Raw genomic sequence first — 13,043 nt, forward strand, 5'->3', positions numbered from 1 at the left:
TAATATAGACTATAAATTTATTTCTTTCGATTTGTTGTACAAGAGACCTTAACATTTATAGAACTCTTCCTCCTGTGACCTTTGAGAATTTAGGAATCCTATTGTTGTCTATTTTTCATTTACTGAAAAATGGTAAACTTAAACTTCAGTGGAAATCAGGGATTATTCAGAGAATAATAAAGATCTGAAAGGCCAAGGCCACTTGGAGACCAGTGGGTGACTGGTAACTGGTTACTGGTTCCTGATACCACCAGCCAGTGACTCTCCTGCCCTCCTTCTGATCAGCCCAAGAGATCCAGGGCTCAACACGGCTGCAGGTCATCTGCTATCCATAGGGACTCTGAAATATTTAAAGGTAGCAATGGTAAACATACAGATGACAAAGGACTTCTGTATGGGCTTTTACAGGCTCTGTTATCAGTGAAACAGGAAAAAGAGATCCAGATGAAGATGATAGTGACCAGAGGGGAATCTGTCCTTCAGAACACCTCCCCGGAAGGCATCCCTGCCATTCAGCAGCAGCTGGCGAGTGTGAAGGATATGTGGGCCTCCCTTTTGTCTGCAGCAATTCGTTGTAAAAGGTTAGTGAAGCTGAAGGGCTACTGCCAAGTCATTGCTGAAAGATCTATAGAATGGCTCGGTAACACACTGTCCAGGGTTTCCCCCATCCTCTCTTTGTGTCTCTTTCTGTCTCCCTATTGCTCCCTCTCTGCTTCCTTGTTTTTTGCCTCCTTCCTTCCTTTGTTACCTCCTTCCTTTCTTTTCTTTTTTCTTCTTGGAAGAAAAGAAAGTGGCAGGTGCAACCTTGCATTTATGTTGACCTACAGCACTCTGTCTGTGTTTTTATGTAAGTATAACTACATGTTTCTTCAGGTGGGTGTTCACTGCTTAAAAAGCCACAGGATAAATAAATGTTTAACCATGTGAAGATGTATTAGTTAAAACTTAACCGTTTACTTAGGAAGTAGCCCCCAAAAACACCAGTGGGTGGTGGGAAAGAGCCATGAGGAAGACCGGGCAACCAGTAAAGGGGGGGCGCTGGAATTTACCCCCCACCCCCCTCACCCCGAAAAGCACTGCTGGGAGCCAGTGTAGACGGAGCATCTCTGGAAATTACCCATGGAGAGCCAAGGGGGGAGGGGTGAAGCGGGAATGTTTGTAAATAAACTGCCATGCGTCAGTTTCCTGTCTTTTACTCCTTTTTTGTTTCTCTCCTCTAGCTGAGTTAAATATTGATTCTCTTATTGCCTTGAGTCTTGGCTCCAGAAAAGCCTTGCTCGGGGCATCTCTCCTTTTGCCTTCAAACCTCTTCCAGTGTCTCACGTGACTTGGTTACTGACTCCAGGCTTTATACCCCGTCCCATTTCTCCACCTGTCAGCCTGGACTTCACCATCCTTTGCTTCTCAAAGCTGTGCTTTCCAGAGACCCCGGCTTGGCTTTGATGAGCTGTGACCATTCGGCTCCCCTTCAAGCCTGCCCTGACCTGATCTGCGGGCCTCCTGCTGGAGAAGTGGACAGAGCAGACATGGTGATTAGACAGACTGCATGTAGACGGCTTCTCAGTGTACATTACTGTCCTTTCACTCACCTTTCAGTCAACTTGAAGGAGCTCTTTCTAAGTGGACAAGTTACCAGGATGATGTTCGACAGTTTTCCGGTTGGATGGACGGCGTGGAGGCCAGCCTGAACGAGTCCGAGAGGCAGCACGCGGAACTGCGGGAGAAAACAGCAGCTCTCGGGAAGGCCAAGGTGGGCTGGGTTTCGCGTTCGATTTGTCCTCTGCCTCTGCTTCAGCATTGCCACGGCTATACAGAAACATTCTGGAGAAGGAGATGGCAACCCACTCCAGTATTCTTGCCTGGAGAATCCCCATGGACAGAGGTGCCTGGTGGGCTACCGTCCATGGGGTCGCAGAGAGCCAGACGTGACTTAGCAACTAAGCACGTACAAAAACATGCCCATCTACAGGCTAGGGCCGTCCACATAGCTGAGCTCTGTTGCGGGAGTTTACTGTGATTTCTAATGGCTTCTTAAACAAACTTTTGTTTGTGGTTATTTTATTAGTGAGTGAAAATGTCCCTTTCCAGGAAGACTTCATAGACCTGTGTGTTATGAAGTTTGGCAACTTGTAGTATGTTTTCATCGGGCTTGCCTAGTGACTCAGTGGTGAAGTGCTGATGCAGGCGATGTGTATTCGATCCCTGGGTTGGGAAGATCCCCTGGAGAAGGAAAGGGCAACTCACTCCTGGATTCTTGCTTGGAAAATCCCATGGACAGATGAGCCTGGTGACCTCCACTCCATGGGGACGCGAAAGAGTCAGACATGACTTAGTGACTAGACAACAACTACAAATAACTTTTGATATCTTTAGCCTGTCATCCTTAAGAAGTAAAACTTTTTTCTGTCACATCTTCCGTTCTTCACAGAATACCTTAGCTCTACCCTTGTACCTGGCCACCTTGTACTTAGCTTTCCGAATTAGTTCAGAAGCCCCCATCTTTGCTCTGAACCACCACCACCATAGGCTTAATTAGTTCTTCTGTTCTCCGTCTTTCTCATCTCTTGATGAATTTTATAGACTCTATACTTACATTGCTCCCTCTCTCAGTGGATAAAGTTGCTTAGTTTTCTTCTTATCCTATGCACATGGCTCTCTCACACAGAACAAATGCTGAGTAAAAGTTAGCTGAATAACTAAATGGCCTTGCGTGACCTATGCCAAACCACTTAATGTTTCTGGGTCTGCTGTTTGCATCTGAAAATTCTCATAATTATAATTCTTGACTTCATAGTATTATTATGATGATTTATTACTTAATTTATTATATTATTCATCTAGTCAACATATACTTAGAGAGAACTTGCTACATGCAGGCATTGTGCTTGATTCTAGGTAAATTAAACAGACCAAGCTTGCACTCTGGAGGTTGCACATGAACTCATTTGAGAATGATTCAATAAGTAAATGATTATTACTGGTGCTGAGTGATACGAAGAAAACACTCTGTGATGAGACAGAGTCATTGGGATAGCGTGGATGTGGACATCGTGGAGTTGGGGGCGGGGGGGACAGGAAAGGCTTCTTGAAAGAGGAGATGGAGATGATGCCCTAAGGAATTCAGTGCAGAGAAATCCGTTTGGGGAGGAGGTGGGAAAGAAGCATTTCAGATGGGGTAATCCACATGTCCATAGCCACTGGGGAGGAGAGAACCTGGGTCGGATAAAAGGGAGCTGTAAGAAACAGCCAGTCTCTGTTGCTGGAGCAGAGACTCAGTGGGTGGGTGTTGCCAGGTGACGTGGTGGAGGTGGCAGGGACCTGATCTCGCGCTGTCATGAGGATCCAAGCCTGTGGATTTCACACTTGATCCCCACAGCCTGGGGAAGATAATCAGTGTTTTGAACTGGAGAGCAAAACGATCCCCTTTAGAATCTTAAAGCCTTTTATCACTCAAGCTGCTGTGTGAAAGGTGGACAGAGGAACAGGGCAGGAACTGGGAGCAGGGAATCTGCCTGGCAGAATATTACAGAAGTCCAGGGAAAAGATGATAGCAGCAGGGGCTAGGGGGCTTGCAGGGGACAGGAGGACACATGTCAGGATACAGTGAAGAGATGGAACTAACAGGATCTCACCATGGATGGAAGGACAAAGGGTGACTCCAGTGTTCTGAACTGACCAGCTGGGTGAGAATGGTAGCATTTTACTGTTTGACAAAAAGACCGAGGGGAGGGCGGTTTGGTGGTGGCTGGGGATGGATGGAAATGGAGCAGTGCTCAGGAGCCAATTTTTGGACAAATTAAATTTGAGATTTCCAAGTCTACTCAGATAAAGTTCTGGGCTGGATATCAAATACACACACCGTTCATATATCTATGTAGAGATAGATGGTGGATAGAGTGTAGACTCACAGATAGATAACCTGAGATCACTTGTCAGCTATGCAGTTAAAATATCCTAACTTTACAAGTTAACATCGATTTGATGATATACGCAGTAATTCCTTTATTTTTTTTTTTTTAAATGTTCTCTAGTTATTAAACGAGGAAGTGCTGAGTCACGGCAGCTTACTGGAGACCATTGAAGTCAAGGGGGCTGGCATGGCGGAGCACTATGTCACTCAGTTAGAATTCCATGACCTGCAGGAACGATATGGAGCCATCAGAGAGAGGACCAAGGTAGGGCTCACCGTGTCCCACGCAGACCCACTGAAAGAGGGGCGTTCAGAGCTGTGCTTATTAAAGATTCATTTGTCCGGGGGCATGACAGGCTTGTGAAAGCAAATAGGACCAAAAAAAGCAAAATGAATTTTAATACTTAAACTATTGTTATGATATGAAAGTTATTGGAGGAAAATAGTTCTCAACTAAAAAGTCCTCCAAATGTACTTATTGAAAAAAAATTGGGGGGGAAGCATCATAAGGAAGAATCATAAATATCTTCATGTGTCTGGTGATGAAAATTTTCTAAAGCAGGAAATAACCGCCAATAATATTTATCATTCTTTGCTTAAATCTCACAAAGAAAATAAGAAGAACTTTCCAGAGCACAGCCTATTTTATTAGAGTACATGGAAAACTGAATCTACAGTGAATCCAAATTCTCACTCAAGGCACAATATGAAAGTTTCAGTTTTATTCATTAGCAAAAATGTATTTTTATGACAAAGTTAATTCACTTTTTGGAATATCCATTTTACATTTCATAACCAATTCAGAGATCAAGACGTTAACTCAATGAAATGATCTTTAAGACCCTCTCTAGTGGCTCAGTTGGTAAAGAATCTGCCTGCAATGCAGGAGACTCACGTTCGACCCCTAGTCGGGAAGATCTCCTGATGAAGGAAATGACAACCCACACCAGTACTCTTGCATGGAGAATTCCATGGACAGAGGAGCCAGGCAGGCTACAGTCATGGGATGGCAAAGAATCAGAAATGACTGTGACTTTCACTTTCATTTTTTACTCATATTATGTTGGTTTTTTGTTTTTCTTACATAAATCTTGGCATTTTATTCTTCTAGGAAATGATTCATATTTTAATGATTTAATAATCATGCTTTTCTTTAATTTTCCAAAAGTGAATTCTTAACAGTCTGTGTAGACTGCATGTAGTTACGTTTTCCCACCTTAATCATCTTAAATGCTAACAATAGGAAGCAGTAACCAAGTCGGAAAAACTAGTTCGCCTGCACCAAGAGTATCAGAGAGACTTGAAGGCATTTGAAGCTTGGCTGGAGAAAGAGCAAGAAAAGCTTGATCGATACTCAGTTCTTGAAGGTGATGCGCACACTCATGAGACAGCGCTGCGGGACCTTCAGGTAAAGTCTGCTTCATTGTAAAACAAAGGACTTTTCATTCTGAATATGGAACCATTATTTTAAGTGAGAAGTCACTATGACCTTAAAGTCTATAAGTAGCAGATATATATTAAGTGACATCCTAGTAAGGTCTGATCTAGAGTGTTCTGGGACCTCAGTAGGGTATGCTAGTTGAAATCATTTGGTAGGTAGTTCAGATTGAGCAGGACTGGGACTTGAGGACTTTGTCCAGCTACAGGGTGGCCTCTGATAGGAATGGCTAGTGGTCTAATTTATGGTGTTAACAGGCCCACCTGCCTGTTGCTCCCTAAAGGACTGAATTAGATGTGGGACACAGCTGCAGGAGTCAGTAGCATGTGACACTTCTCAAATTCAAATTGGTGGCACCATTGTAGGTCCTTTGGTTTTAACCCAAATCACCCACATTGCTGAGGATACAGGCCTAGAGTCAGGGACCTAGAAGAAGGAATACAAGGAGGTAAGAAAAGTACCAGTACTCGGGCAAGCAGGCTGTGATTCAGGGCGAGATGGTAAATCTCAAGGGCAAAGTGGTCCTTATTGCTACTGCAGGTAAAGATAATTAAAATATTATTCCTGCTTTCAAAGAACTTGCATTCTAAAGAAGTTCAGACCCATTGATGGATCATTACAAACAATGTGATGAGGACAATAATAGAATGACTCTATTATTGGGGATCTTATGGGAGCATCAGAGAGAGCCCGTAATCCTACCTAAAGCAATAGGTAACCATCAGAGGGTCCCAAGAAGGGCAGACCAGACACATAATAGAGAATGGAGAGAAAGGTCGACAAGACAGCTCTGTGTTAGAACTTACTAACCGCTGTCAGCCCTCACTGGAAGTGGTTCAGGATTGGGCAAGATCTACCCAGTGTTTGCATACGGTGGAAAAGCAGGACTGAGATGGTCATTGACATAACATTTCTGCCTATTTCAGTGGCTTTCAGGAAGAACTGAATAATGGCAGGAGTGCAGGGTTGGGATTAGGAAGTTCAGACTCTGATTCACGGTGAGACCTGGTCCTGGATGACTTTGGGCAGAGAAGAGCTTCCCTGACTCAATTTTCTCTACAGCATTGTTCTGAGGAAGGATTAAATGAGATGGGAGAAAAATCTTACTTGAACAGTAGTCCATTCGTGAAGTAAACATATAGTAGAAGTTGGAAGGCTCATAGTTTCATTAGCTTCTTTAAGGATCTCATTTTATTTTTAATAATAGCATATCCAGGTCTCTTAGGTTTAGCTGTTATAATTTATCTTAGCCGAATGGGCTCTTTTCTGTCTATGACCACTTCCAGCATTCACTGCAGACTTTCTTGGCAAGCAAATACGAAGCTCTCCAGACTTCTGTGAAGGAACTGGGCCAAGAAGTCACTTGCCATCAGCAGATATTTCTCCTGTCCCAGAAGAAAATATCTCACTTCAGTCAACATTATTCTGGCTCAAACCTAAACCAGACTCCAACCTCTCATTTCACTGTGTATTAATTCTTATTGACACTGTCTTATTTTGAGTCACCACAACTTTTATAAAGGAGGGGAGACTCTAGAGGCCAAAATTGGTGGTGGAGAACGGTGACATTCCAACTACACAGCAGAGCTCCTTCCGGGTCCTAATGTCCCACAACTGGCTTAGTGATCTCGGGGTCTGCCAGCAGTGTGGACCACATTTAAAATTATTTTGTATTTGGGCTTCTCAGGATGCGCTAGTGGTAAAAAGAATCCGCCTGCCAATGCAGGAGACATAAGAGACATAGGTTCAGTCCCTGGGTCAGGAAGATGCCCTGGAGAAGGAAATGGCAACCCACTCCAGTGTTCTTGCCTTCAGAATTCTATGGATAGAGGAGTCTGGCAGACTACAGTCTACCAGGCTCCTTTTGTATTCACTGACAGTTTAATTTTGGGTCATAGAACATACAGATTTTTAAAACATTGAAACCAGATTCTAAGCTAGTACCTTTGGGGACTTCCCTGGTGGTCCAGTGGTTAAGACTCCACGCTTCCACTGCAGCGGCTATGGGTTCGATCCCTGGTCAAGGAACTAAGATCCCCTGTGCTGCACATGACAGCCAAAAAATAAAACTAAATAAATTTAAAAAAAAATTGGACCACATTTCCCCCTCATAATAAATCCTTGAAATGTGGGATATATAAGAATTTCTCTAATACAGTAGTGATTTGTAGAATAGTGAAAACTGCTGTAAAATAGGGAAAGGGTGATATATTGAGATTGACTAGGGCACAGATCAATACACTGTATCTCGGAACCTGTTCTTTAAATAAAGTTTTGTTGAAATGTAGACACGCCTGCTCATCTATGTAGCATCTCTGGCTACTTTGATGCCACAGATGGCAAGGTTACATAGTTAAGTAGCTTCAGCAGAGATTGTATGGCCCACAAAGTCTAAAATATTTACTATCCAGCCCTTTACAGAAAAAGTTTGTCAACTCCTGAATAAAGGAAAGAGATTGTGTAAAATTAGCTTTAAATTTTTTTTTAAATTTTGGAATAAAATTTGTTTGTGGTTATTTTGATTAATATTTTACCATATAAATTGTCCTTCTTTTCCAATTACAACATTCTTATAGTGCTATCATAGCTGAGGAAAGTGTATCTATAGTCTGAACTATAGAAGATCGCTATTTCTATAGGTAAAAGTTGTCAGATATCAGCAATTTCATTAGTATTAAAGATTTTTAAAATAATATTGTATTCTAAATAAATGTGATGGTACTTTTAACACTTTGGTGGGATTTGACTTGGCCCCTTTCAACCTTGGATGATCAGATCAAGTAACATAAGGATATAGTGTTTTGCCAACACCTTTAGGGGTATGACTTTTCTATCGAAAATAGATGATGCTTTTAAAAACTTGGTTCATACAGAATTTGTAGGGTGCATTTCTGGGACTATGCTTTGGTGGAGGGAAATATGTTTGTACCTAGGAGTACCTGATGGGCAGGGGCTTCCCAGGGACTGCTAGTGGTAAAGAACCCTTCTGGCAATGCAAGACACATAAAAAACATGAATTCCATCCCTGGGTTGGGAAGATCCCCTGAAGGAGGGCATTACAACCCACTCTAGTATTCTTTCCTGGAGAAGCCCAAGGACAGAAGAGCCTGGTGGTCTGCAGTCCATGGGGTGGCAAAGAGTCAGGCACCACTGAAGTGACTCAACATGCATGCACGTAACTGATGGGCAGGTGTGATAACTCAGCCTTGCAGGTTTATATGCCCTGTGCCCTCCAGGGCCAACTTCTCTTAGCCATCACATTCCCTAAAACAGCTTCAATAAAGAATCCCTCCTTAGCAGAAAGAAGGTCTATCATTCTTTTCTCAGCCAAAAGTGGAGCTCTGATCCCGTTAAGTATCAAATTCAATGTCACAGCAAGAAGACTTAGGCTCTTTAAACAGATTAGGGGCCACAAAACTCCGAGGTTATTAGACTAAACAATAATCCTTTAATCACCGTGCTTTTGCCTCCAAGCTAAAAAGCCAGATTTCAGAGGTTGCCTCTAACATGATTGAGAAAAACACTTCTAGCTATGTGTGTATCTGTGTGTGTGTGTGTGTGTGTGTGTGTGTGTGTGTGTGTGTGTGTGCAGTTTGACTATTTTAACTGGAAACATTTCAGAATCTCTCTCCTGACTTGGGAAACAGTGTTCAGTGTTAGGTACACGTTTTTGTCGGAATCACCTTGTTCTTTTCATCGTGAAGCTCAACAGGACGCGGTTGGCTTGAGTGAGACATGATCACCTGTGCGGGTGTGAGATGTGAACGAGGTGTGTGACAGCCACGCCTTTCTCCTGCAGGAGCTCCAGGTACGCTGCGCAGAGGGGCAGGCCCTGTTGAATTCGGCACTGCACACCAGGGAGGAGGTGATACCGTCAGGCATCCCACAGACAGAGGACCGGGCTCTCGAGTCCCTCCGCCAGGACTGGCATGCTTACCAGCAGAGGCTGTCGGAGACCCGAACGCAGTTCAATAATGTGGTCAACAAACTGAGACTGATGGAACAAAAGTTTCAGCAAGTAGCTGAGTGGCTGAAAACAATGGAGGAGAAAGTGAATCTCAGAACTGGACGTCAGTCTAGCCGGGCTGCCAAGGAGATACAGTTACATCAGATGAAGGTACGATTGGTGTGAATGCCTGATGTTTGTCAAGTAGCAGTTGCCTTGCAGAGTTCCTTTCTTCAGCTATTTAATAAATTTCGGTCCAAGGTTTAGATTTTGCAAAATCTCTACTTGCAAGAAATTTGATATAAATTACAATGGAGCATTCTTCTATGAGAAATTATTTATTAGAATCCTAAGGTAGTCTATTTTATTGATAATAGAATATAGTTTAATGAAGTATTTTATATTTTTCCCACACTTTATTACCTTGCTTGGTAAAGATACATGAATGCTAGTGTTGCGATAATTTAAGTTTATGGTTCTGTCTTGAAATTGCTCTAATGTACTACATTTTTATGCAAATTCAGTGCACATGATCAAAATTACGCTTAGGCCTTTGGAATTCATTTTCCTTATTCATCTGTTTTAAAATTTATCTAAGTACAACAGAAGATATAAAAATGTATGTAATACAGAGAGAAAAGCATTCAAACTCGTGTGCAGTTTTATAATGTTATTATAATTTTTTATGAAGGTTATACGTGATGTGTTTTCAAAATTATATCACAGAATAAATATATTCTAAGCATTCACAGAAATCGTTTTCTAGTAAGAATATATGTGTATACATATTTGTCAATAGGGCTTCCCGGGTGGGACAGTAGCTTCTGTACAAAGCCGCCTGCTAATGCAGGAGACATGGGTTCAATCCCTGGGTCGGGAAGATCCCCTGGAGAAGGAAATGGCAACCCACTCTAGTACTCTTGCCTGGAAAATTCCATGAGGAGCCTGGCGGGTTACAGTCCATGGGGTTGTGACTTAGGGACTTAGGGGCTAAACAAAATAATTGTCTCACTTAAGGATCCCTCAGACTGAACTTTCCGCTCCTACACGGTGTCGTTTCAGAAGTGGCATGAAGAACTCACCGCATACAGAGATGAAGTGGAGGAAGTGGGAGCCAGAGCCCAGGAGATCCTGGACGAGAGCCACGTGAGCAGCCGAATGGGCTGCCAGGCCACGCAGCTGACGTCCAGATACCAAGCGCTGCTCCTCCAAGTGCTGGTGAGCGGGCCACGCTGGCTCATTGTAGGCCAGCAGACCTCACAAGCCAGACGTTCTTCCTTTCACTAACTTCCAGTGAAGGCACGTGTTGATCAAGAAAGGCACAGACACAGGTCTTTAATTCACTTATTCCATGTTGTCTCTTCTTTCAAAGGAACAAATAAAATTCCTGGAAGAAGAGATCCAGAGTTTGGAGGAATCAGAGTTATCCTTAAGTTCCTATTCTGATTGGTACAGCTCTACTCATAAAAACTTCAAGAACGTGGCTGCCAAAATTGATAAAGTAGATAAAGCGATGATGGGGAAAAAAATGAAGACGCTGGAGGTAGGCACAAAAATATCAAACTTGTCTGCCGACTATTCGTTCTGTCACTGAGATGTTCCCATCTCCCGCATAGAACTGGGAGCATGTATGTTCATCCCTGCCCAGTCTGGTTGGTGACCCTTGGTTCCTCATTTCATTCTAAATTCCAAGTTAAGATCGCTTTAAGCCAAAGATTGCCTTCCATTTACCTACGATGTGATGTCATCCCAATGACGTACACACGACTGTGCACGAAATTCTTAACTAAATTCCAGTTTGACACTAAATATTGGGGAAAAAAAATCTAGAACTCATGACACCGTGCATTAGTCGTGTTTTAACTCAGATCTCTAGGAGCTCTGTTAGGGATGAAAAAAGCATCAAGTTCTTCTGTTAAGTCTCTGATTTGGAAATGATGTGCTGATCAAGACTTTAATAAGACCTATATTGAAGTAAAGAGGCTTCTCTTTGCTGGTGGGCCAAATCTGATTATAAACTTCAAATCTGATTATAATCTTCCATCCTGATTGCTGGTGGGCCAAATCTGATTATAAACTTCAAAAACATGTGGTAAGGGGAAATTGGTGAACTCCAGAATGGGACTTGCGAGGCTTTTCTTTAAAAGGAAGGACATAATGCCAACCAACTTGAATTTGTTTGTCTGTTTGTGTTATATTTCTTCCCATTCTTTCTCAGGGTTTGCTAAAAGACATGGAGAAAGGCCAGAGTTTGCTCAAATCAGCCCGAGAGAAAGGAGAGAGGGCTCTTAAGTACTTGGAAGATGGTGAGGCAGAGACGTTAAGAAAAGAGATCCACGACCACGTGGAGCGGTTGAAGGAACTGACCAGCACTGTGCGGAAGGAGTACATGACCCTGGAGAAAGGCCTTCATCTGACGAAGGAATTCTCGGATAAATACAAAGCCCTAACTCAGTGGCTGGCAGAATACCGAGATATCCTACATGGTCCTGAAGAGCCCAAAATGGAGTTATATGAGAAAAAAGCTCAGTTATCCAGATACAAGGTAGTGTTGTTACTGACAGACGCGTGGGGAGGTCATGTAGGACTGAGCTGGAGGGATGTGATTTCTGGTGTGTGCCACCCTTAGTGGGTGCTGGGAGAAGAGAGGTCTTTAGCATGCCTATTCTACTGGTAGGGGGCATGCAGATTTATAAGGAACCTGCCTGCCAATGCAGGAGACATTAAAGACACGCGTTCAATCCCTGGGTAGGGAAGATTCCCTGGAGAAGAGCATGACCACCCACTCCAGTGTTCTTGCCTGGAGAATCCCCTGGACAGAGGAGCCTGACAGGCTACAGTCCATAGGGTCGCAAAGAGTTGGACACTACTGAAGCGACTAAGCACATACACTACACCAGACTTATTTCTCCATTCAGGTACTATGTTTGTCTGATATTCAAAGGTTGTGTCAGTGGATGGAGATCTATTCTGACAGTGTGATCCAGGTACATGGATCCTTCAGATAAACTTTCCTGGCATCAGGATCTCACACCTATAGATTTTCTTTGTTTCATCTAGAGTCTCTCCTTCATCTTTTGGTACAGAAAGCCTATAAGCAGATCTATGGTAAATTCCAAATGAGACTTCACACTCCTAAGAAAATAAATTTTAATTAACCAACTATAGGTAAAACATTTTAGAAATTAATTTTTGAAAGAATAAATGGTGATACAGATATTGCTATACATGCTATAGATACAAATATTACACCTGCTCAAATTTGTGAAACAGTTGTTAAAGCTTATACATGGAATAGTCTGCTTTTAAAATTTGACCCAAATTATTTAGTGATAGTCTTTAAGAATTACAGTGTGATGTCTTACCTCAAAGCTTTTCCTGGTGGAAGCTATTTCCTCCTCCTCCAGCCAATATGTCTATTCCTGTCCTTGGTTTTTCTGCCAGGCCTGACAGTGTGTCTTTGAAAGTGTAATATAAGAATCACAACTGCTTCTCCTCTTTTTTCTTCTCCCTGAGTTCTTGATATATTTAAATAGCACTTTAAGGCTGTCACAGCAACGTTGCAACTGGAATTTGTCTCCCAAACCTCACATCCAACTCAAGGGGCAATTGACTTCACGATTCAAAATCAAAAGATAACACCTCTCTCCCTTCATATAGCATGAAGATTTATTTCTCTTCTGAAAGGAATGAGGTGGAAGCCAGCAATATGCATTATGTTGAATTCAGCCAAATACAATTCTTCACTA

The 13,043-nt window shown here is 42.7% G+C and overlaps 1 protein-coding gene across 10 annotated transcripts in view; it reads left to right on the forward strand.

Annotated features, from left to right (window-relative positions):
• SYNE1 (spectrin repeat containing nuclear envelope protein 1) overlaps positions 1-13,043 on the forward strand; it is a 471,391-nt gene that overhangs the window by 243,330 nt on the left and 215,018 nt on the right. For all 10 annotated transcript variants that reach the window (XM_065931098.1, XM_065931099.1, XM_065931094.1 and 7 more), the window contains 8 exons: positions 409-581; positions 1,597-1,750; positions 4,032-4,175; positions 5,154-5,318; positions 9,148-9,465; positions 10,357-10,512; positions 10,667-10,837; positions 11,513-11,839. In XM_065931098.1, coding sequence (XP_065787170.1) covers positions 409-581; positions 1,597-1,750; positions 4,032-4,175; positions 5,154-5,318; positions 9,148-9,465; positions 10,357-10,512; positions 10,667-10,837; positions 11,513-11,839 — 1,608 coding nt within the window. The remainder of the gene's footprint in view (positions 1-408; positions 582-1,596; positions 1,751-4,031; positions 4,176-5,153; positions 5,319-9,147; positions 9,466-10,356; positions 10,513-10,666; positions 10,838-11,512; positions 11,840-13,043) is intronic.

Source organism: Muntiacus reevesi, chromosome 3 (assembly GCF_963930625.1).
Source record: "Muntiacus reevesi chromosome 3, mMunRee1.1, whole genome shotgun sequence".
Taxonomy (NCBI): domain Eukaryota; kingdom Metazoa; phylum Chordata; class Mammalia; order Artiodactyla; family Cervidae; genus Muntiacus; species Muntiacus reevesi.